Source organism: Echiichthys vipera (genome assembly GCF_963691815.1).
Source record: "Echiichthys vipera genome assembly, chromosome: 20".
NCBI classification, from domain to species: domain Eukaryota; kingdom Metazoa; phylum Chordata; class Actinopteri; order Perciformes; family Trachinidae; genus Echiichthys; species Echiichthys vipera.
In genome coordinates, this window is record NC_139845.1 from 23,759,417 (window position 1) to 23,786,007 (window position 26,591).

Consider the following 26,591-nt stretch of genomic DNA (forward strand, 5'->3'; position numbering starts at 1 on the left):
AAGAGTGTATATGAGGATCTCAACAGGAGAACCTATAAAGCTCATCCACAAAAGTCTAAATCTCGTGACCCCACATCGCAAAAATGTGATGGACATGAGTTGTGAGCAGTATAACCCCAGCAGTTTATTCTCAGCAGTGACGTGCACAGATTTTTTGTAGGGCAGGGGCTATATGGAAAAAAAAAGGGCACTGAAGACGGCACTTTAGCACACGTGTTGGCTCCTAGAGGGCACTTTAGCACACGTTTTGGTTCCTAGAGGACACTTTGACGCACGTTTTGGCTCCTAAAGGCACTTTAGCACGCATTATGGCTCCAAGAGGGCACTTTAGCACACATATTGGCTCCTAGAGGCACTATAGCACACGTTTTGGCCCTAATGAAATCACTTTAACATGCATTTTGACTCCTAGAGGGAACTTTAGCACACGTTTTGGCCCCAATGAGATCACTTTAACATGCGTTTTGGCTCCTAGAGGGCACTTAAGCACACATTTTGGCTCCTAGAGCGCACTTTAGCACACGTTTTGGCTCCTAGAGGGCACTTTAGCAAGTGTTTTGGCTTCTAAAGGGCACTTTAACACACGTTTTGGCTACTAAAGGGCACTATAGCACTTTTTTTGGCTACTAGAGGGCACTTTAGCACACGTTTTGGCCCCAATGAGAGCACTTTAGTACACGTTTTGGCCCCAATGAGATCACTTTAACATGCATTTTGGCTTCCTGAGGACACTAGCACACGTTTTGGCTCCTATTAGGCACTTTAAAGCGCATTTTGGCTTCTAGAGGGCACTTTAGCACACGTTTTGTCTCCTAGTGGGCACGTTAGCACACGTTTTGGCTCCTAGTGGGCATGTTAGCACACGTTTTGGCTCCTATAGGGCACTTTAGAACACGTTTTGACTCTCAGAGGTCACTTTAACACACGTTTTTGGCTGCTTGAGGACACTTTAACACGCGTCTTGGCTCCCTGGCACATGGTTTTCAAGAATTGAGCCATGGGGTGGGGTGACCCATGCCCTCCCACTGTACACCCCACTGCTTCTCAGATATTTTAACAAGCAAAACAGGTAGAGAAATTCAGACCAAACTCAGCTTTAATACCTTTCTTACTCTTTCAACAGAATCTGGTTACACCTCAGACTTATCTTTGGACCCCCAGCTGGAAAGCACTGCTATAAATCTCATTTGTGGTCTCTCTCTCTCTCTCTCTCTCTCTGTCTCTCTCTCTCTCTCTCTCTACCGCCACAAACAAGCCAATCAGAGGGCTCAGATTGCCTCCTCTCTTCCCTGCTGTTCCCTCTCTCTCTCTCCCTCTTTCCCTCTCTCTCTCTCTTTCTCTCTCTCTCCGCCGCTGCCAGTCCACCAAAAGCGGTCCTCCTCCTCTCTATCAGAGACACACACACACACACACACACACACACACACACACACACACACACACACACACACACACACACACACACACACACACACACACACACACACGCAGTCCAATCCCCCAGAAAAGCCCTGCTGAATCCTCACACCGTCTGTCAGCATGGGGAGCGCTTGTTTTTCCCGGGACATTTGTTTGTTTATCCTCCTCATAAATACTTGCAGGGTGATGGGGAATGTCGGACCGGCAGGTAAGAGCTCCCCTTTCCTCTCCGTCTTGCTTTATTGTCAGCCATGAAATGCACTTTTTGGTGGCTTCAGTCCTATCGGCTTAAATGATGGAAACGTGCGTGGAAAAACTGCTGTGAATATTGTAGTGATATGAAAACACGAAGCACAAGTAGGCCACTTTAGATGTGACACAGTGAAAGTGTCCTTAAGTTAGATGTGTGATGGGTTTTTTATGCACCGTGATATTAGAACTGCATAGGAATTGTGCGACAAGAAAAAAAAAAGACCCGCACACCTTTTTGGTTTAAATTGTAATAGAACGCATTTTTGTTCTGTTGAATTTGGTCATTTAGTAAATAATCACTGCTTTATTAAAGGCGAAAGTCTCGGGAGAAAGTCACTTTGACATCCCCGTTCTTTGCTCAGAGGCGTTTGAGATGCGCAGACGGATCACTCGGCTGAGCGGCGCTGCGGACTTCACTGGAACTTGTGTTTCCTGCGCGCAGAGGTCAATTTCAATCGGAAACCGCAGCTTGCTCCCGGGGTTAAGCGCTCGTTTGCTGTGATTGGGAGTGAGAGGGCTGCCTGTTTTAATATTTGCCTCATGGAAATGGTGCAAATGATTTACCGAGGCTGCTCTTTAGAAGGGTTGTCCGCTAAAGAGCATCTAGTCCCGTGGTTCGATGTCCTGTCCGGAGCTGGAGGCTGTGTGTTTGTTTGTGCGTGTGCGTGTGTGTGTGTGTGTGTGCGTGCGTGTGTGTGGGTGTGTGTGTAAACGTGGGTTGAGGGGGGTGGTGGCAGCAGCAGGGCCGTCCAAGTCCCAGGAGGAGCAGGCAGGCAGCAGGGGCCCAATATCGACCGAGCAGCAGCAGCAGCAGCAGGACATTGTTCACCCTCCCACCACTGTGAATGCGTCAATATTGAGACAGCGAGCGATCATGCAGGAAAGGCTTTGTCAAAACCAGGGCCACTCCGGTTTGGACAGCACACTGCGGGAAAGACAAGGGTTTAAAGTTGTGCCTCATGTCAACATCAAAAATCCCATCAAACACTTTAACTTGTTGCTGCTTTTGCTCTCACTCTTTGTCAGTCCTTCTCCTCCGCTCCAATAAAATACTCAGACTTTTTTTTAAAAAAAAAAGGAAAAATATTTATTGTAAATTCCGTTTTATGTTTTATTTATTGCTTTTCTACAGCTGAGCCGGGCAGAGGGCCAGGCAGAGAGCAGGGGCTGAACCACAGGCAGCTTCCAGCCCTGTTGCTATTTTTACTCGGATGGAAGCAGAGGAGCTCTGTGGTGATGCAAAGGACTGCTGAACCATAGATAAGACAGCAGGAACCAAACATTATAAAAGAGTTCATTTATTTATATTTTCTTTGTATTTTTTTTATAATTTTCTTTTGCTAACATTAGATATATACACAGCTAAAAGTTATACTTAGCATTAGAAAGCTTATTTATGTGTGCATGAAAGGGGGTCATCCCTATTTTTCCCTGACCAAGAGGTCGGATTTCTGACTCGGAAAATTGGACGATCCACACCACCCCCGACCTAAAGACTGCTGCCCCGGTTCTAAACAGTAAAGAAGCTCCTGTAATAATCCTTTTATTAACACTTTTTCTATTTGTTGTCACAATAAGTCAGCCGTATACATAGTATTGTTAGATGTTTATACTGTATATGGAAATGCTGTCATAGTGTAATTTACTTTATGTGTATATGCAAACTACAAAGCAGGTCGAGTTAACAAAGGCTAACCGTAGCCTGGTAGCTTCAGCTGTGTTTTTTCCGACTTTGTAACTGAAACGCTGATAACTCGGGTTTGACGTCATTCCCAGCTGCGACCTCCGACTTCCGAGGTTAATGGAACGCACCATATGCCTTCACTGATTTCATTCATTAGGGTACATTTTGTTAGGGTTAGGGGTTATGGTTAGGGTCAGGGTAGGGGGTAGTGTTAGGGTCTACATAGGCCTATTTGCCTGGTTTGGCACTGATTGTGGAAAAAATAACAGACCGTGGAATTTCGAACCCTTTCTACGAAAAGCCACATACATACAAAGAGGGGAACATGGGACCCGGGGAACATAGGTACGCTCCCCATGAAGGTTGGTTGACTTTAGCTTAGCTGTGTTCTTGTGAGAGTGAGACAGAAACACGTCTTGAACAAAGTCAGTTTTATCCTTTGTTCTCTGAAAAAATGCTATTTTAGTATCCGAATATTCTGGAGAGATGTGGCTTGTCAAAATGTGTCCAATATTCAGTGATTATGGTCATAATCTGTATTCACCTTCACTTCTCCCATTGGAGTCAATCTACTCAGGTCCTGCTGCTTGTCTCCTAAAGGGGCGGGCCATGGAGAAACCTGCGTGACACACATACAGGAATTGTATAAGAGTTGCACCGTCTGGCTTCTACTCCATGGTCTCCGGTCCTAGTATGAGTCCAGTTCCAAAACAGCTGGATGCCATGTTTCTCACAATGCAACTGAATAGTGGCTTTCATTAGACCCTCCTTGCCTGGCAAAGGAGTCATTATTCTTCAACAAAGTGCTTGTCGGGTGGTTGAACACCACCACTCTCTATAAAGACAAAGCTTTTCCCTCTGCTGCTGAACATAGCCATTCGACCAACACTGGGACCTATTGTCACAGGTGCCATACGTCAATGGGTTATAATCAGGGAAAGAGTGATTTTATTTGAACTTTTTAAGTAAAACTATCCAGTAATTCACAAGGGGGAAAAAAGCAATGACGTTTCAAATGTAACATTTTAATTTTGTATTGGACAGGCCTAAATGTTTCTCTGTTTTTTTGTCCTATAATCTTCTTGCAACCCCTTATCAAATCCATACCCTTATGTTAGGAACCACTCATTAACATTTATCATGCCTTCATCAGTGTTACAAAGTATGTACTCCATGAACAGATTCTGCATATGAATGCAGAAATGCTAGCTGGAAGAGGAAGTCCCAGATATCTGCTGCTTCATTGGAAATCCGGAAATATTGTCCGCTCCGCTTGTGTAATTCCGGTGCAAAATCATCCCATGGTCTTTTTTCGGCACTTATATACATCAAATAATAACCTGACTCTTGGCAGATGACTTTGGTTCCCCCTTGCTTCTGTCTTGACTCCGCCTAGCTCCATTCAACCATCTGGATTGGCTCCATAGGAAAGTGATTTCAGGGTCCGCAAAAAATGGTCAGGCCAATCAGGACCGCCGGGTGGGGTTTGATAGATGTGACGTAGCAGAGAAACGACTGTGGCGGCTCACATCGAGGAAGCAGGCGTCACCATGGATGCTGCTGTTTCATCCGTGTTGTCAAATCTAGAGAATCTTTCTTCTTTAATGAACACCAGAGAACGGCTCTTTTGTTGGTGGAAACCATGTCGGCTGTTCTGTTTGGTTTTTCCCTGCGTCGCTCTCATCAGCGTCACAGGTTGGTTTTCATGTGAGTGGTTGAAGTAGCACGTCAATAACGATGACAGACAAGTGGTTTAACCAATCATATGCAATGATTTTTGATAATGCCCAGCCTCCTGAAATCACTTTCCTATGGAACGAAGCAAGGAGAAACAAAATTCCTCTGGCGAGAGGCAGGTAATGAAATAAGCCATTGAGACAGTTTTTTTTGTGCACCAACTATTAACAGAGAAATTTGGTAGAGTCGCTAACAGTCGAACGTGGCTAACACTGATTAGCTCGGGGCAGTACGGTGAAGACATAAAAACGTCTTTTTTAACCACTAATACTACTCAGAATAACAGCAAACCTCTGCAGCAGCATGAGAAGAGTCCCTACACAGAAAACAAAGCACCAACAATGTAGTTAGTGAACCCAGAGTTTATTAAAAGAGTGTTTTAAAGACTTACCTACTGGCCCCTGTACCAGCTCCTCTCATAGTAAAGTCCATTCAAGTAGATTTACCAAAGTCAATCCAAAAGGAAGGAGCCCACTGGTGATTTTGCGTCAAATTTACACTTTAAATGGCTTTGCATTCCTAGTCATACCCACCATCAGGGCTCGTTGAATCCCCTGGGACTCATGTCAATTGGGTATTGATTTTTTTCCAACGTTTGTGCAGATGCAGATGAGTGTGCAGAAGGTTCGGATGACTGCCACATCGACGCCCTCTGCCAGAACACGCCCAAGTCCTACAACTGCATCTGCAAGCCGGGCTACAAGGGAGATGGCAAGCAATGCGAAGGTGAGCGGCTTTTCCACTTCATTATACCTCCTCTTCAAGCCCTTTCCTTCGTCTCTACCAGGGCCGGAGTGGGATTCATTTTGAGTCCGGAAGTTTCATGCCCCAGACCAGCCTTTATACTGGAGATAACTGTGTAATTATATCTGGAGTCCCAGATAAGTCCACTGTACAGCACTGTCCTCTACAACCTCCTTATTCAGTGTGTTGTTCTACAACATCACCCGGATCGGTGCAAATGAGTGTAGCTTCAAAACTTTTGTTTTTACAGATAAGAGAACATTGTAAACACACACGCACACGCACACATGCACGTGCACACGCACACACACACACACACACACACACACACACAAAATGATGAGCAGCAACACCACCATCAGTTTTGGTAAAGTTTTTCATTGTAACATTTGTACCTGCCCACACATATATTCACTGTATATTAAATTATTTACCATTATCAAGCAACTCAAAATAACAAAACACAAGTATTTTGGCAATAATTAAAAAATAAGTGCTGCTCAATTAGAAAATGCAACTGCTTCTGAAACCAGAGACTACAACACAGTATCCTTAACCTGAAGTCACACTGCATGGAAACATTTTGCGGTCTTTGACGTTATTTACGATGAAACGTTATACATGGAGCAGATTATTACAATACCTGAATGATGTGGTTGAAACTTTACAGCTCCGTCTGTTTTCATACGCTGTGCTGCCAAGTTGATGGTTTCTCTAAAAAAAGATGCACATAGATATGCTGAATGTAAGTGAGACGAAGGAAGATCACAAACAGTGAGCTTAAATGTAGAAGCATAACCACACAGCATGAAAGAGTGAACATCAACACTAAAACTACAGCGTATTAACTCACATGTATCACAGTCAGGTCTGTCAGCCTATCTAACTGATAAGAGTGACTGACGTAGGAGTCTGCACCATCCTTTACAAACATCTCTGTTTCTGCCCGCCCACACTAAAACACAACCTGGAGTTTTCATATTAAAAACTCCGGAGCAGTGTTGACGCCAGGCGTAACCGTGTCAGCAGATAAGCGTTATTAATGCAAGTGTGTGGATGTAGCCATAAACACATCTAGACCTGATCTGGGTTCAAAAACTAGGCCTCTGATCATGTAACGGCTAGTTAGACAGCTGTTTCACAACCCTGACATGCACACACCCTCCATTCCCCCCCAACACACACACACACACACGCACACACACACACACACACACACACACACACACACACACACACACACACACACACACACACACACACACACACACACACACACACACACACACACACACACACACTCACATACACACAATTATTCTCCTAATTAATGGGGAGGAAGTGGACTTCACGAGGGCGTCAGGGTTAGACAGGGGCAGCACCTGGCTGTGCGTTCACACCTCCACTCACTTCTGCCTCAAAGCACACCACAGCTGGAGCTCAGTTGACTGCACAGATACCCCCCCCCTCCCCTTTATTAAGACATTAATTCACACACACACAGACACACACACACACACACACACACACACACACACACACACACACACACACACACACACACACACACACACACACACACACACACACACACACACACACACACAAACACACACATACACAGTGCAACCCGCTAATCGTTTCCCATATAGCTAGTCAGCTCATAATGGGACATTTTTGCACTTTTCAAACAATTATGAAGTTTAGTTTACTACAACTTGGGTCTTATTTTTTGTAGTTTTATTAAAATCTGTCTAAACCATAGAAATAGAAATAATTTAATTAGAAAAAATGGTTTAACTTTATTAAATCACTAAGGTAGTAATTTCTTAAATCAAGTGCTGTCATGGATGCAGAGCCACCCTGGCCAAATGTGTAATTTTGTTGTGGGGCATGCCTCAAAAATATAGGACCATTAGGAATAAAGGAGAGACAGCCAGGTCACCAAAACTCCCCAGTTGATTACTTTTCTAAAGACGCAAGACACTGAATTACAAGTTTTCTGAAATGGTATGTTTAAATATGAACTACTATCTAGTGAAAAATAGAAACCTGAATATTGAAAAAGCCAATTTCAAAAACATGTATTGACTGATGGAAAGTTGGATGTCTCTGTCTAATACTCCATCATCAATCAATTTAAAAAAAAATCCTCTGTTTTCCAGACTATAAACTTTAACTGATCTATGTCTGCAAACCTGCTTTATCTGTATTGTCGGGGGCAGATAGGACATTTAATGAATAGTAATGTCTGCTTAATCTCCAGTAGCCTGTAAACAGAAATGGACTTTCTTTCATGTCCCAATAATTGCAGCTGAAGTGTAGCCTATAATATGGTTTTACATTTGTACTCAAATAACATACTCCCCTTTGAGCGAAGCTCGAGCCTCTTCTTGTTTTATTTTTTTCCTCATGTTTTTTTGTCACAATCTCCTCACCTGCACTCGTGCCCGGCTCTGAGCAGTGATTGGTCGGTGGTTGGTTGTAAATCATTGCAGCAATGCGTGCGGTACGGTGAATGACAGACCTCCTTTCTCTCCTGTCAAACTCACTTGACTTGGTGTGTGCAGGCACAACGTCTGATCGTTTGTTGCAACTCGCACCCGTGGCACGCATTGCGCCGCATTTGCGCATAATACGAGGCCCCCAGCACAACATGAGATACGCGTAATCTGCGTTTACGGAGGGGCGGCCCTGCGTGGATGCCGGTTTGTCTGAGAATATGGAAAGTTCCAAGAACATGCTTCATTTTTAAAAGAAATGCTGAATGAGTATAGGTACAGATGCTAGTGGAACAGAGGCAGGCCCATGTGATGTCATGACTTCAGACCTCTATAGGATGTTGTTCAGCCATGACAGGGGCTTTACAACAGATCTGTATGTTGATCTCCCCATGAGCTCTCTGTCTCATTGTTTTGTTGCTCCTCTGCATGTGCTGGTGTCTCACAATGACGTCCTTTTTGGTTGAACTGACCCTTTATATGTGAATGATTATTGATTGTGTAATTTTGCAGCTCTGTTGTCTTTTCTGTTTACCATGTATCATGTGATTTATTGGTAGGATTTATTACACTGGACGGACACACACGCAGTCTAAACAAGGCGTCCTGTTGTTCCTCTGTCCTCTGAGAGGGTTCGGGCTTGTCAGGAACATGATCCTCCTCGAATAAAGCTGCTGTCTGAGTGGACCTGTCCTGCCAGCCTCTTTTTATTACATCACTTCACCCTGGCCAGCATTTGAATCAGTGTGCGTTACTGCATAAGTGTGTGTACATCTGAGTGTTGAATGTCAACTGTGTTGCATTATCACCATTCTTCATCAAGCACTTGAATGCTTCTGCAGGTGTGTGTGTATGTGTGTGTGTGTGTGTGTGTGTGTGTGTGTGTGTCAAACAGCCCTAACAACACACTTTGCCTCCTGACTCTACAATAAGATCCATCAACCCCCGGTGATGAGGCAGCAGCTCATGACAGTCGCGTCAAATGAAGACAGATGGTGAATGGGAGTTGACCCCTGACTCCGGTGATTAGATATGGCCGCTGTAATTGGCCGGCTGGGTTTTCGATCAACAGGCATTATGAGCCACTTTGCAGGCCAGCACCATTAGCGGCTCTGCTATTCCTGGAAGCACCTGGAAGCAGAGCGCCTGTGCTCGCCCGCTCCATCCCTCAAGTTTTCTCTGCTTTTTTTATTTTTTATTATCAGCGACGACTCATTCCATATCAGCACCTCACTCACTCAACAGTAAAACTTACAGTGGGAGAAACTGGATACAATCATAGTCTTTATACTCCACAATCCTCACGAGGACATTGGCTCAGAAATATATGATCTATCCACACTGTTATCTCTCATTTGTCATCTTATCAGACTTTTCTGTCCAGAGCACCTGCATTCATTCAGAGACCTCCACATGCACCCTTCATACTCCATATCCTTGGATGCAATGTGCTATTTTTATTGTTTTCACATCTAGGCCTCTCTGTATGGTTTGGCACTAAGTGCTGGCAGAAAGACAGGTCAGTTAAGACAAGCAGCAATATGTGCAAAGTCAGTGGTAACGAGCTAATCGAAAACAATGAGCTCCCAGGGTTGTCCCTCTACTACTCTGACAGCACAAACGTCTTCATAGTTTACATTTTTAGTTCACTGCAGAGATCCATCAGCCTCCAGACAAACTAAACATCATACTATACAGCTCTTTGACAGAATTCTGAGGAAGTGTCTCTCCTACCCCATCAAATTTAGTAGTTTGTCTCTGAAAGGGTAATTCCGGCGCAAAATCCCAATGGTCTTTTTCGGCACTTACAAACATCAAATAAGCCATCAAGACAGTTCTTTTTGCGTATGAACTATTAAGGGAGAAATCTGATCGAGTCGCTAACAGCTGGATGTGGCTAACACTGATTAACTCAGGGCAGCACGGTGAAGGCATTAAAAGATCTTTCTTAACCACTAATACTGCTCAAAATAACACCAAACCTCTGCAGAAGCATAAGAGTCCCTACACACTCGATTGAGAAATGTCTAACTAAAAGATTTATAGAACAATGTCATCAGAGATCTATCAATCTGGAAGTGGGTTTGGATCCTCAGACAAAAGCCACTGCTGTCTTTTCTTAAGGCTCCTTTCTGCTCAAAATTAGATACGCGTAAGGATCTGTCCGTACTCTCCATACATTTCGTCCGTATTTCTGCACCTATCCTGCAATCTTACGGATGGGTACAGATATGGACAAGATGTTGCAGTACCAACAGAAATCGTGGGGACGTGAATATCAGGAGCGAGCGAGTCATCAAAGCCCCGACGGACATCCTGAAATACTGAAAGAGACGTTGATCGTCAGTTTCTCTCATCTGTCAAACCAATGTCTGGAATTCTCCGTCCACACTCTGGGACATCTTTAGTCTCTCACAGACCAACGCCGTCTACAACGCTGCCTGCCAGAATGTTGCAGCTGTGGGCTCCTGAAACCGGAGTTTTTTTTGTCCAGGGTGAACTTTTTGGAAAAGTCTGGTTTCAGCAGTCATGTGTGGACAGGAAAACTGAGGAAAACCACAATTTCTTGTCGACATTGCTTGATGTCACTGTGCGAAGGTAAACACCATCCATAGAGACTTGTGGAGCACTCTAGACGTGACCAGCTGATGGAGGCAGATCTAGTGGTTTTATGTGGCCAAAGATAATTTTATCACACAGCAGCCTCCTGACAGCTAGCCTCTGGCCCTCACTTCTCCTCAGAGGTATAGGTGACCCAGACCGACGTATCACCCTCCCCCCAACGTCACATACATGCCCTTTTTTGGTCAGACGAAATGAGGCGGAGTCAAAGTCTGACAAGATGGAGACTCCCGTAGGAGAAGACGATTGGATCAAGTTGAGAGAACGGACCCCGACGGGTATGCTACATCCATTTTTTATACAGTCCATGGTAAATGCTCAATATTAAAAGACCAGGGTCAAAAACCCAATGACTCCAAACACATTAGACATGTCAAGTTCTTATTTTGATGTTTCCTAATTAAGACACTCAGTATTTTGCAGATATTTCCCAGGAATATCCTTTGGCTCAGAGTAGGTGATGCAGATTAGTTTGCAGTTGGTTTTGTCTCTGACAGCAATGAGAGCTGAGCATTCAAGAAACTGCCAAAAAAAGCCATGATGTGAAGTGGTTCGACTTTTCACACACAAAACAAATGCTCAATGTACTGGGTCAGGCCAAAAAACAGAAGTACGTTTGTCAAAAGCTCTATATGGTCAAAATATCACCAGAATATTGTACAGAATTTTTTTTTACTTTCGTTTTTCAGAAAGCCACAAGAACCTTAATCGTATTGATGATGACATTCACGTGCACTTTAGAGGTTCCAGAGGGATGTGGCCTGTGTGGCTCCACATTGAGAAAACTCTGGCTTCATCATGCTCTTTTGTAACGGCTGGGTTTCGATGCGCCGGTGACCAAGGGAGACGACCTGTGCTCTCAGCCTCTGCTACACTTCGGCACTACAAATTAGCAGCTCGCAGTCCGCATTGTTCTGCTAAGAGCCTGCTGCCCAGCAGTTCAGCCGGACTCAGCGGGATCACATCCCAGCCACAGCAAGCTTCACCCAGACTGATGACCATGGGTGTTCCATCGCTGACCATCTGAGTGCTCCCATCAGGACTGTGTCCTCAGAGGAGTCATTTCCTCAAGTGAATGTGTGTCTCTGAAAGCTGCTCGCCACTGAAATCGGATCTGCAGTTTATGAACGCTGCCCTCTCTGTAGACTTTTCCACAAGCTAATACTGCTGGCTCGTTATGGAAAAATGTGAACTTTTATCCCTGTGCTGTCAAATGAAGAGTATGTGGGAGGAGCTGTGTATCAGTCAAGCCTGCTTTACTTCATGTGTGTGTGTGTGTGTGCGCGTGCGCGTGTGCATGTGTGTGTGTGCAAAACAGTGCCAGAGTTGTCTCCCTGTTTATAAAGAGATCTAGCGCAACTGTAACCGTCTGTTGAGTGTTGTGAGCGCTTGTTTACCAAGCCGAAAGTTAAAAATTCAAAGGGTTATGATAAGATGAATCACTAAATCAACCCGACTTTGCTGTGTTTTCAGAGTTCGGGGCAGAAAAACTCCACAAGCTTTGGGAGATAAGTGATGGCATTCCTGCTGCAAAAAAACTCATCCCAACAACAGTATGAAATGTCAGCTCTTTAAAGCTTATCTAACCAAAATTCACATGTTTTCTTTATTTTTGCCTTATTTCATCATGGCTTGTGTGCTAGGTGCTGAAGGTAATCTTCAGGTGAGGATATTCTTTGAAAAAAATGATTATGCAATGAAATCAATATCATTTTGGGGAAAAAGGGTGGTTTTGATGCATATTTAAAGGTTCGGTCGCCTGTAAAAAAAAAGACTTACTGTGTATGATGGCCCCGAGGGATGAGTGATCTGGCTCGTTGCCACAGAGTTGTCAGAGGCCTGTGAAAGCAGCCTGTGTTTACTCAGCATTTGTCACTTACAGACTAATTGAGTGGTTTTCATCAGCTGCCCATATCTACTGGAGAGACGCCTCTTCTCCTGCCTGTCATTGTGTGTTTTAACATTAAAGCCTCCACCATCTCCGTTCGTGTCTCATTTGAAGGCCAAGGCTTTATCTTTGTACCAAAGCAACTAATTAAGTCTGAAGCTTACTTTTGAACACTGTAGCGTAAAGGCCTGTCCACACAAAGTGCATTTTGCAGTAACAGCAAATGTTTGTTTTTTTATCATTTTGGCCGATCATCCAGACGAATGCGGCGTTATGGGAGCCTCAAAAACATTCTATTCTGAAACCGGGTCCCAGAGTGGATAAAAAAAAAAAAAGCCGCCCTCACGTCGTCATGTGAACAGCTTAACACAGTGAGAGGAGATGGGGGGGGGGGGACTCTGAGCGGCAATGCATGCCAATGCTTTTCCATGATGGTCTGAATAAGTCGCTAGATTTGTTGCTCGTCGCTTTTGAAAAAAAAATTTGCCAAGAGGATTTGGACAATCGCTGGTGTTTGTACGAAGCGTCTCCCCGTCTCTTCTTCTCCTTGTTGGTGTATTTCTGTTGCAGTTACATTTCCAGTATTTCCAGTATTTCCATAATTTTTTTCTATGCTTTGCTTTTTCAACAAGCTTAGGAAGGTTAGCAGAAGCACTTCAGCCACTATCAGCCATGTCTGTCTCGCTCTGTGACTGTCACCCCGCTGTAGCACTAAGTTCATACAATAACAATACTAATAATACGTTAAAAAGTATTATTTTTAATGTATTGTCTGCACATGCTGCGTGGGTTATAACTGCCCTAACATCACCACCAAGAAGAGCTGTTTTTGTTGTAATTCTGTCCAAAAGTCATCCGTATTCCCCCCGTTTGTGATTTTGACAAAGATTAACCTGAAAAAAAGCCACATACAGCCCAGCAGTATGTTAGCGGAGCACCACCTATTGTACCGGAGGTCGAGTTACTCAGTCATTTTCCCATTCAACCCCCTTTCATGTATAAGTGTGGAACTTCAATAATCTGATTATTCCCTTAACCGGATAAAATACCATTTTTGTGTTTCATGCGTTTTTGATTACGAGATCGGAACATATTATGAAAGATACCTAGCCTGCTTGAGACTGGATTCTACTTGCAGCTTGCAGCTCCTCCCTACAGCTTAGTCCCACAGCAACAAACACCTGACCTGCTTTACAGAGACAGAGGGAGAAAGGGCATCTCATGGGAAGAATAGATGGCGAGGGAGGCGGCGCGGGCGGGAGGGCGAGAGGGAATAGTGGCAGACAATTACTAGGCCATTGTCTGCCTGGCGTCTGCACCTCCGTCATCAGTCAGTCGCTCTCCTCACTGGCTAGCTACAGACACGCACAAACCTCAATTCAAACACTCATAATCACACAAATGCTACCCATCAACGCATATTCTGTCTGTGTACCTCCCTCCATCTTCTATCTGTCTGTCGGCTTCTTCCATGCTCAGACCCAGTGGAGCAGGTCAGATTGATTGAGGCTCAGACTTTATATATAGATACAGTGACCTCATGCCAGCATCTCCAAGCTTCATTGTCAGTCTTTGAAGGATGATGTCTGCAGGGTGGAAATGTCACTCAGAAAAAGCTCACCAGGAGAAAAGAAATTCCCTACAGCTTGGTACTGACTTTGGCTTTCACTCCACAACTGAGATTTAAGTGTTTGTTGGGTGATAAAATCCTGCATAAAGAATGTGGATTTATATCATAACCAACACACACACATACTAACTCCATATATATTAGATTCAAAACTGAAAGAAAAAAAAAACAGCAAAATGAGTGACCTTGACTTGATAGGTGCTTCTGTGGCTTGTTCTTGACAAAGCAGCAAACCGCACTCTTAGCTTGGGTAATGGAGAAAAGATGTTAAGAACCTCGCAAATAAGCACGCATGGTTGTTATTTTGGGACATGAGCGAGTGGAAATGGTTGCTTAAGTCCGTCAGTCTGCCTGTTTCTTTTATCTACATTCAGAGAATAAGCTGAGATCTGTTTCCTGTTCTTTGGCTAATATGTTTTATTGTGGCAGTCAATCATACGTCAACCACATTTATCCGACCCTTTCATTTAGTGCTCTCTTGAGTGGCTGAATTTTGAGGTCTCAATTTGCTGCTCGCTATTTAGTAAACTGTTTATTATCCACTTACCCAAAAGCGAGTAGACTAGTGAATGAGCGAACAAGGAAGTGATGCCTATAACTAGAGTTACGCATAAGTTATTGGCTATATTAGCTTGATGTTTGACTTTTTGCACCAGTCACTACCTTGGTGGGTTTCTAAGCAATTTTAAACAGAATCTTGTTACCTATAGAGCTGATATGCTAAAAAGAATAGCTTGTAGTGCTGGATGGGGACTGCACGCTGGCAGACTGACATGACATCGCCTCTTGTTGTAATGTTTTTATTAGTGCTGGGACTTTAACGCGTTAATTACGAATAAGTGATTACAGAAAAGATAACGGGTGCTACATGGATAGTAAACTGTCTACACTGCCTAGTCGCTAACTTTGCCAGTTGGTAACTTTTTTCCCTCTGTTGCTGGGCTCAACAACCTCCACCCTAGTTTATTTATTCAAAACATGAAGTTAAAATTATAGAAATAATTACTTACTTTATAAAGCGCTATTATTGGAAACTTGGATGCAGGAGGAACCCAAAACAAGATGGCAGACACAGACCTGACAGTTTTATCAGTCCAATATTTACTCCCATTTCAGCTGTTTTGGTTTTCAAGTGAGAAAAATGTCTGGCTCTTCAGGGGCTAAATCGGCCACTTCCTTCACTAAGTACCTAATGTTAGTTGCCATCATCATGCGTTGTTTGGGACTGTGACGTAGCGAGCAGTGGGTATATCAGTCCTTTTTTTTTCTGAAAACAGATGTCTGAAGGTGAGACTGAACATCATTAAATGTGCTGTCGTCGTTTGTGGAGTTAATAGTCATTCTAGATGGGATTAAAGGTATTAAATTTGGCTCACAGAAACCTTCAGACACCTTACAAGTGTGAGTAGCATCCCCTCCTCTCCCTTTTTGTACTTTTCTACCCGCTGCCCCTCAGTAAGTCTGTCCAGTAAGGGGGTGTGGGGCCATCAGTGAAGGCGCCTAATTCACTTGATGAGACTTCGAGCATAAACGCTTCCTCTGCAATTAGAAAACGTGCGCATGTGAGCGGAAGCAGCAGCCAGTCTGAAGCTGTCGGGGCACCGCTGTCAGATGTCAACAACAGCTCAGGGGCAGGAAGTGGCACCGTTTGGGGCCAAGTAGACCGTACGACACACCTTCCTCCTCTCTCCACCAACCTCTTCCACCTCCCTCTAATATCTCTGTCACACATGCACCTACACATGCTTGAAAACTCATCCGTTCTTTCCATCACCTCAGCATAATTCAACCAGTTCATCCTACTTTATTTTCACATGACAGGTCGAAATCCTAGAATCCTTGAATTGAATTGGTTGAAGGTACCGTATTTGCTTGCTCTTTGAAAGAAGGTTTTACCTGCATGTTTTTGTGCCCTGTTGGCTGACGTACCTACTGATTTTCAGTGATTGTTGGGCACTTAATGTAAACCTCAGACTAAACAGAATCTTCTTTGGGGAAAAGATTGACAAAAATTGTGTGCTGTTTGAACGCTCATCATGCCTCTTGTCTCTTAATGGTAGGCTCAACCCATCTATAAGTGCAGCCTTTCAGAAACACTACTGCCTTCAGTTGTGGTTAGACAACAAGTCGTATGAATTAGCTTGTTTTAGCATACTTCGGACTTAAGACCATATTGTGCAATGTACAACATTGTAACATAATAGACTACTAACCACTTTTTAGAGCAAATCATAGTGCCAGAGACAAAATCCATATATCCACATGCTTTTAACTCCTTTTGTGAATTCTTGGCAAGCTTTTGCCTTTGATTTTTCAGTTCACTTATGACTACATGGATTTAGCCTACTCCTTAATGCTGATACTCAGGTGAATTTCAGCTGTGGCGGGTAACACAGTTGCTCCTACTTGCCACTTTGGCTGGTTGAATTTAATTGTAGTCTTCTCAAAGGTCATCTGAATTAATAAACTGTTGGCAAAGTGGTACGTAATGACACTACAACTCCCATGAGCACTTGTGACGGACGATACTTCTGTGTTTGATGGACAAAAAAACCCCAGTTAAGTTGAGAAACACAGCTACAACTAGAGAAGTAGATCCAGACGTGATTAGCAAGTATCCATATGTGGTGGAAAAAGAAAAGAGTCTTCAACAGCAAGTGGAAGGCAGGTAGAGAGTGTCTGATGGAAAACAAAGTACTGCACAGCTTGTATTTTCTTACGGCGGGGAAAAAGCAAAAAGGCTTTCGTTTGTAATTTGTAATATAAACTTCAAATTTGAAACTGTAAAAGAACACAAAGTTTCAGTAACTCATCTAATATACGGGAAAAAAGTCATGATGGTCTAATGTTTTAGATGCACCTGTACGTGATTGCTGCTTAGATATCCTGTATATAGAGTCATTACTAAGGCTTTCAATTAAACATATTTAAATGGTCTATCTTTTATGAATAGTAACTTTTGAAAACGATTAGCCACATTGGCTGGTGAGCAAAAATGTTAGTGTCAAGCCGTGCCCACACTGTATATCTGGTAGGTCAGACTGTCTCTGTCACTAACTCTCACTCTGCATCGGGGCTATCATAGCTCGGGCTTGGAAACAAGTTTGGGGGGGGGGGGGGGGGGGGCTCTAATGATAACATTATGTTGTTGCATTAGGGTAAATGTAGGATGCTGTGTTTTTGGAGCTTGACTCATAGAGGAGCCAGGGTAACAAAGCCTCTGCTGCTATTCTCAGTCCCCATCCTTATTAAGTGCAATAATATAACTACACACACCATACTGAACGCGATTAAATCTATAATATGATTGAGTCTTTAGACCCCAGGACATGCATGCTCTCCCGAGCCATATATGGTGTGTTTTTATCTGATGTCATTCCTCTTGTTCTCTTCAGCAAACACAATTTTGCATTGCAGATACTTTTATCCTCTCTGGAGACAGATTTTTAAATGTTTTGGATTTGCAAAAAAAAGACAGTTTAGTTGAAAAGAAACAGAGGAAAGATGTGTTGTCAAATTTAGCCAATCTAGTGTCAATGTAATCTCATTCTGCTTGTTCCAAACAATTCATGCAACAATAAATCACTTGCTGCTTTTCTTTCACCCTCAATGGTAAGGCTCTCTCCCCCCTTGTTGCGTTCTAGTCTTTACCTTCTCCCTTCATCTCTGACAGATGAAAAACAGAGCACAGAGGAAGTTCCACATCGTGCTGAACCATGCCATCTGAGCTGGCAGCACAGCAAAGTGTCCAAACAACCTTTCCCTAAACAGTCGCCCATTCCAGCTCACCCTAATTGGTTGCAAATGCCTTTTAGGATGAGCCAGTTATGGCTGTGAGGAGTTTGTATACACAAGACTCAGACTCTTTAATTCCCCAATGATTGTTTTTTTTATGTTTTCCATACCTTTAAGATGATTTCTGTTATTGCTATGATTGCTGTTCTTACACACGTGCAGCTCTGTTAAAGCTTTGTTTAGGTCAGTTGTATGAACATTTTCATGAGGCTGTGTTTACTTTTTCATTCTCCAGCATTTAATTCAAAGAGATGTTCTTGCTTTTTCAATCAAACACTTGTGAGTATGTGTGGACCGGAGTATTCCTGTAAGCCCAAATAATGCCGAAGTGGTCTTCAAGTACTGAGACGGACATATTTAAAATGCGCTGATGTGTGTTGGCTTTTGTACTTGTGGTAAACATGTCTGTGGCATTTTATGGTTCAGAATGTGGCAATGATTTGGCATTTCTCATGATCATTTCTAACCAAGTGAAACCTTTGAGATGATGATCTTTACATGTTTATGTCTGCCTGCTTTTGGACTTTTCAAAGCTCTCATACACGAGCTACAGTCACGATGTTAATCATCTGAACAAAAGGGTTTTGCGGATACAACGTCTCTGTGAATGTGACTTGGTCAGCGTCTGTTATTTTTTTTATGTTCATTTGAATTGTGCTAATGTATTAATTTCATGTCTGTACTTGTGGACTGTGAGTCAGTAGCACATGTGTGTTGTTTTCTGTGTGTAATTACAATAACATGTGTTCCGGTGTGTGTGCTGTACATTTATGTTTGTTTAGTGTTTTTATACGCTCAGTGTCCAGGTCTGGGTTATGTCCACATGCAAGATGTTGAGGCTGAGCGCTGTGTGTATGTGTGTGTGTGTGTGTGTGTGTGTGTGTGTGTGTGTGTGTGTGTGTGTGTGTGTGTGTGTGTGTGTGTGTGTTTGTGTGTGTGTGTGTGTGTGTGTGTGTGTGTGTGTGTGTTTGTGTGTGTGTGTGTGTGTGTCACCCATCACTGCTGTGTGCCAGCATCTCCTTCCTGCTTAGAGTCATCAGCCTCCAACCATCGATCAAACCTGGCAACTTGAGTCACTGACAGTTTTCCACCACTTCTTGAGAAACTGTGATCCAAACAAACAATGTCTGGACTCATGTGTCAGACCAATATTGGTGGAAAATAATAAGTCATCCACTGCTGATCTATTGGACCTAAAGTGGCCTCTAAACATCCACTTTAGCCAGTCTCTTCAAGTAAAAGAAGAGCTGTGTTTTTGTATACCACAGATGTTAGGAAGATGGCCAGGGTTGTTGGTGGGCATATAAAGTTCAGGATGTTACATGTGGTCAGGGTAAGACTACAGAAACACTTTGGCTGAGGTGAGGGAGTTTTGTTTAAATATCTGAAAAGTAAACAGTTCTTTTCTTGTGTTTCATTTCAGTGTTGGCCTTTTCAATATCTAATCTTAAAAATAATCATGAGCAGATATTGTTGGAAAAAAAATGAAATCAATTGACAGTTGACAGCAATCCTTACCTTTCTTGCATGTGTCAGTTAGAGCACTCAGCGTTTCCCTCAAAAGTGCCCCCCTCTCCCCCTGCCTGACCTCCGAAGCTCCCTCCTCCCCCGACACGCGCATTGAGAGAGAAATGTCCGAAGTTTCAGACCTCCAAATTGGCAAAATGCACTGGAATGCCTGTCAAAGTGGAACCTCCTACTAGCGAATTTGGGGGAGAATGATCTCACAACTTCGGACTTCCCATGGCATGCATAAGCAGGGCAAGTGAAATGGAGCAAGAGATGACAGGCAGGACGCTTTGCAAATTATTTTATTCGGACTGAATCAGACTTTTATCAGAAATATATGCGAAGTGCATATTTTTGAGAACACTTGGTGGATTTCTTTTACATTTTAGTGTACCACACTTATTAAGAGCATTTTAAGGTTACCAAAATGCCAGAAATGTAAGAATTGCTTTAACATTTTACATATAGACTCAATATGAGTTATTAATTATATCGAAAAAAATCCTAATTTTAGTGGCACTGCAAATTAGAATTGCAATTTTGAGGACATAGAGATTTTTGGTTTGGTAAATAGGCCCTATTTGGCTATGCTAGTGGCATGGCTGCAGGGATTGCAATGTTGGCCTGTCAGTTGGCCAGTTGTCAGTCAGTCAGTCAGTCGGTCAGCCAACCACTTCAGTCCAGACAGTTATATCTAAGCAACTGTTGGATGGATTGTCATAAGATTTGGTTCAGAAATGTGTGCTCCAGATAATGAATCCCACTGACTGTGGTGATCCGTTGACTCTTCCTGTAGCACCACCATGAGGCTGACATTTTAGTGTATTATTCAAATATCTTGATGAATGGGTTGCTTTGAAATTTGGTACACATATTCATCCCAGAGAAAGAATTGTAATCACTTTGAACAACATATTCTCATCAGTGTTAGATGTGATATCTTACAAAATCCTATGCACAACTATTTGTGTATCTTACGTGACGTTCTATTTAACGCTGTGAAATTAGTTTGTAAAGTATCTTATGAATTATGACTGGTTTGTGTCATATATTTTACAAAACATAACATTCTATTTAATGGAGAAAACGCACCAAACAGTGGTGAAATGCGCCCGGTGGCAAGCAGCCACACATTGTTTATGGAAACCTGCAGCCAAACTAAAAGTTCGGGATAATTTAGTGCAGTCAGATAATACCCGCAGCCAATCAGTAACAAGTCCTGTGGCTCCTGTGACATGTTGAACTCTGTTTACAAAGAATTTCCTCCCGCTTGACACATGTGACACACCTCTCAGGGGCTGCTATCAGTGACGTCATTCATAAAATATTGTCATTGTTATCAGCTGTCCAACTGTTGGAAAGAAAGTTAGACAGACAGTCAAACTGACCGCAGGCACTTAAGCTAGCTGGCAGTAGAATGTTGACAGACAGCAGCCATGGTGTAAAATGAAATGGCAGAAAAGGCGAGTTTGAGGGCGCACTCACACCGTCCATCCGTACCGTGCCCACACACGTTTCACGGCTAAAGCACGTTTGCACATGTATGAGCATGAGCGTGCGCACGTGTACGAGCACCTGTTCAGACATAGAAAAAAGAAGGACGGACCAAGCACGGACATTTAAAAAAATGGTGGCGAAAGGTTCACGTTTGTGTGATGCGGAGGTGGAGTGTTTACTGCAGATTTGGTCGGATGAAAATATTCAAAAACAGTCCGACAAGACGCACAAAAACTCTGAGGTCTACGGAAAGATTTGTAAACAAAGCGACGCATAGCGGAGACATCAATCAATGCGTGTGACGTGTTACGGCGTGATGACGTATAGGCAGCAAGAAGCATTCGCCAAGGCTAAGGTAGTGTGAGTACAAACGGGCCTGGGCCGCGGGGGGAGAGGGAGGGGGGGACAAGTACCCTAAAGCACGGGGCACGGTACGGACGGACAGTGTGAGTGCGCCCTGAGAGACAGGAAGAGAGTGAAGGACGGGACGATCAACAGGGTGGACAGACCGCAGACTTCAATGCCACAGTTGACTTTGCATTCTGTCTGACATCCTGTCTAGCATGTGGAAGAGACAAGCACGGAATCGAGAAGCAAAGACAGATACCTGTCATTTTCAGTACAGAGGGAGGAGGAGGAGGAGGAGGAGGGGGATGTGGGCCGGAGTCTTCCTCGCTGCCTGCCGGATCTCCTGCTGTTCACACGGAGGGGGGTGGGGGTTGGTGGAGGGGGCTGTTTGTTTAAGTGGCTCCGCATGGCAACCACTTGTGAGCCGCTCCTGTGAAAGCCTCCGCTGGCTCAGCACGGAGGTGGGGAGGGTGAACCGTTTAAAACCAAAACCTTTTCACTTTACAGCTCCAATTCCACCAAAGATGCATTAAAGATAGAAATATTTCATGTGTCCAGTGGTTGACAAGAAGGACTATGACCAAACCAATTGCAGTTAACCTCACTGGAAGTACAAGAACTGGAATAAATACCAGCAAATGGCTTCAGAAAGAGGAAAACAAGCATCTAAAACAACTCTGACTGTGTGCAGACGATAACAGCAGTGACCACCTAAACTACTGAAACACTAAAAAGAAGTAACACAACCGCTTTTCTCTTTCAGATATGGATGAGTGTGAGAACGACTACAATGGAGGCTGTGTCCATGAATGCATCAACATACCTGGCAACTACAGGTGCACCTGCTACGATGGATTTATGCTGGCACATGACGGACACAACTGTCAGGGTAAGAATATATGCGTGTGTGTGTGTGTGTGTGTGTGTGTGTGTGTGAGTGTGTGTGTTTCTGTTAACAGGGTTTCTGAAATTGATGATTGAGGAATGGACCAAATGACTGTTATATATTGTATTGTGTGTGTACATTTTCTGAATGATGGATAAATGTATTTGTTGTCTTTTTACTGTTTTTGCTGTGATTTATACTGTCAACACAGACTTCCAAGGCAAATAAATTTCATCTTATATATATGCTATATATGCTATATGTATAGCAGGGTCTGAAATGACCTTTTTTCACTCACTGGACAGGGTGGCGGGTAGATGATGCCCTTAGCATTATGTTGTTTACACAAAGAAAAGCTCATCACAACATCATCGTACTGTAGCCAGTCTCTTTAAACACTGTTATCTCCAAACTTCCATTTCTAAAAAGATTTTCTTTTGCTATGTCCTTCCACTTCTTTGTCCTCCTTTTCTTCGGTGGTGTGCTTTCGTTTAGAAGGTTCTTAAAAATATATGGCCACATAACGACCTATACGCTTTTTATTTTTTAGCAAATAAGACGTCTGTTTTAGTACGTTTTAATACTTAATTTAGTTTATTTAAGAAGGGGACAGTGTGAATTAATAAAACACATCATCATACATGGGTTGAAAATGCCAGAATTAGCCAAAAGGCAAATTTTCATCTGTAGTCCCCTGGCATCAATATTTATATATATATATATGACTGTCTGTACTTTAGCGAGTGAGACAGCTTTTTTTCAAGTGACTTGATGTTCAAGATTAACCCTAAAATGGAAACTCACCATGATCAACTTATGGGTGTGTTTTTATCGCAATCTGAAATAAAATCTTGTATCATCCCATCCATAGTCATGTCTTGTGGTGAGACACACTGTAAAGGTCTTGATGTTAACTCCTGAACGACATATCTATGATTTTTATCTGCTATATATCAGTCAGTCGGACTGCAGTATTAAAAAAATCACGCATTTTCCATTTGTTTTAAAAACAATTAAAGATCGTAAACCTGTAGGAAGTCTAAATGTTAATGTATCCTTGGTGTGTATTAGTGAGAGTCTGAGTGTTTTTGGGTGTGTGTCCATGCATTCATCTGATTTAGTGACTGTGAAAAGTTATGTCTGTCTGTGCTTATGCTTAAGCATGCGTGGATGTTCCTGTGTATGTGTGTGTGTGTGTGTGTGTGTGTGTGTGTGTGTGTGTGTGTGTGTGTGTGTGTGTGTGTGTGTGTGTGGGTGTGTGTGTGGGTGTGTGTGTGTCCCTGTAAGCCCGCCTGGCTCAGCTTGCCTTTCTCTGGAGAGTCCCTCTGTCATCGTTTGGAGGGTTTCCATCATCTGTGCTGTTTTGTGCTTGTTTCACTCTACTGTTGGGAGGGCGGTCGGGGTTGAAGAGTTCTCCTACAGATATCTGGCTGTGCTTTATTACTGACAGATACAGCCCATTTAGCCCCAGTGCTGCGTTATTGACTTAGTGTCAATCAGAGTAATGTTTTTTCTGCCGTGTAACACGGAGCTCTGCACAGATGTGTTCAAACACATTTCATCCTGTCAGTCCGCTGAGTGACGAGAGCAAAATAAAATCAGAAACATAAAAAAAAAGCATGCCGTTGTGGATGCCCATGTGTCTTTGGTGGGATTTGTTTTGGCATTTGTAAGTGCTGTAGCTCATTCTTTGAGCCTTTGGAGAGATTGAGTGAGAGATTGAGCGCTAAACAGCAGCCAGCAGTGTGGAGAGTTGTGTGTTTGTTTCATCCTTCTTGCCCCGCTGTTATTCTCTCTGTTTATCAGACCACGAATGAGACGTTTCTCAGATTCGAAGCACAGAAGGAACTATGAATGGTATTTTCTTAATGGCCAGGATGAACAATGGAATTTTTACTGTTGTATTAAGAAAGACCGGGAATTGTGAATATTGATGTTTTCCTAGTTTAAATTGCCATCAATGAATACATAAGAAGAATTAAAATGGCCTAACACCAAAAGTGGAATTCTTGGAATTATTTTTGTGTAAGCTAATGGTCATTAAAGGGATTGCAGTTAAAGTGTAATTCTGGCACAAAATCATCCCATGGTCTCTTTTTGGCACTTACACATCAAATAAGCCACCGATACAGTTTTTTTTTTTTATCCATGGCTATTAACGGAAAAATCCAGGAGAGACAACAGGGATTAACTCTTTACTCTAACTATTAACGGGGAAATCTCGGAGAGTCGCTAACAGCCAGACGTGGCTAACAGTGATTAGCTCGGGGCAGTACGGTAAAGGCATTAAAACGTCTTTTTTAAACACTAATACTGCTCAAAATAACACCAAACCTCTGCAGCAGCATGAGAAGAGTCCCTACACAGACAACAAAGCACCAATGGGCTCCTTCCTTTGGGATTGACTTTGGTAATCCACTTGAATGGACTTTACTATGAGAGGAGCTGGTACAGAGGCCAGTAGGTAAGTCTTTAAAACACTCTTTAAATAAACTCTGGGTTCACTAACTACGTTGTTGGTGCTTTGTTTTCTGTGTAGGGACTCTTCCCATGCTGCTGCAGAGGTTTGCTGTTATTTTCAGCAGTATTAGTGGTTAAACAAGATGTTTGAATGCCTTCACCGTACTGCCCCGAGCTAATCACTGTTAGCCACATCTGGCTGTTAGCGACTCTCCGAGATTTCCCCGTTAATAGTTCATACATGAAAAAAACTGTCTTGATGGCTTATTTGATGTATGTAAGTGCCAAAAGGGATCATTTTGAGCCGGAATTACACTTTAAAGACATTCACATAAGAGTTTTAGCCACTGTAGTTGGTTGGTCTGATCATACTGAGAAACATGATGGAAGCAACTTTAAAAATGAAACCCTTGTTGTTAATGAAACAGACATTTGCCAGTTTTTCGGTGACAGAGCAGTGGGTTGGAGGGATGGTAGCTCTAACTATGTCTGACAGTGTTCTTGCTGGTTTGTCTGTAAAAGACTGTCTACAGCCGTTAGCTCGCTGCTTAGCCGGCGTATCTTTCTGTGTGTTGTGGTTTACTGAAGGGAAGGGGCGTGAGGTTAGTGGGATTTCACCACACGTGTTTCTACCGCTATTTCAAACGCTAGAAACTGAGTCATGAGAGAACTGTCACCTGCTCTTTACGAGCCGGCGAGAGGAAGCCAGCCCACATCTGACTTAAACCCAGAGACTTGCTTTATTGGATGTTCACTGGATGCGGCCTTAATGAACTGCTGCTAATTAAAACAGGGTTACTGAGTCCAAACAAGGCAGTAAAGCGTGAAACCAGACACAAGATCTGTGTGATCACAACCAAAGTCAGGACAGGCTGTGACTCTGCTTCACTTTTTGTTCATTTCTACCTTCATTTTATTCTTCGTCCCTTCTTTTTCTCATTGGGTGTTGTTTATTCATTCACCTCTTACAATTCTGTATTTCCTCACAGCTTCATTCTTCCTTTCTCTACTGTTCTTTCACAGTTGTTCACTTCTTTCAACCTGTTATTGTTCATTGTACTTTTCTGTTCCCCCTTTTCTTCTTCACGTTTTTCTTCTCAGTTAGTTTTCCCCCTGCCCATCTGTTCTAGCTCCTCCCCTCTTCTCTCCTCAGTGGCGGCTGGTGGAATTTATTTCAGGGCGGCTTCGTCAAAAGAAAAAAAATCAGACTTTCTCTCAGAAAAATATAACCTGTTCTGGCAATATAATGTACACAGACACAGTTGTGTCCACCAATACTTTCAGTTTCAGTTTCCATTCAACAGTACGAGCGAGATTTGGGGTGAAAACTATTTTTTCCCAAAGTCTCATTTCTTCATCCGTAGACTGAACAAACAGTGTGCGCAACCTATTGATGAGTGTGATTGTGGAAGTGTGGGGCGGTTAGCTGGAGCTTTAAATCTCAGTGTAAATTTGTGAGACAAGCTTTCCTGGTCTGGGGAGCGGCTGGCCCGGCAGTTCTGTTGCAACAACTTCCACAAAGGAAGATACATATTTCCATTGCAATCAGTGCTTTTAGTTAATTTCATTGCAGAAAATGCATTACACGCTACTCATGGACCGCACAGTTATGGCTATAA

At 43.1% G+C, this 26,591-nt stretch overlaps 1 protein-coding gene across 1 annotated transcript in view; it reads left to right on the plus strand.

Annotated features, from left to right (window-relative positions):
- The first annotated feature begins 1,486 nt into the window (after nt 1-1,486).
- Nucleotides 1,487-26,591, plus strand: part of scube1 (signal peptide, CUB domain, EGF-like 1) — a 137,889-nt gene continuing 112,784 nt past the window's right edge. Inside the window, exons 1-3 of the mRNA XM_083935270.1 lie at nt 1,487-1,627; nt 5,696-5,818; nt 22,390-22,515. Of these exons, the coding sequence (XP_083791396.1) occupies nt 1,540-1,627; nt 5,696-5,818; nt 22,390-22,515 (337 nt within the window). The 5' untranslated portion in view covers nt 1,487-1,539. The remainder of the gene's footprint in view (nt 1,628-5,695; nt 5,819-22,389; nt 22,516-26,591) is intronic.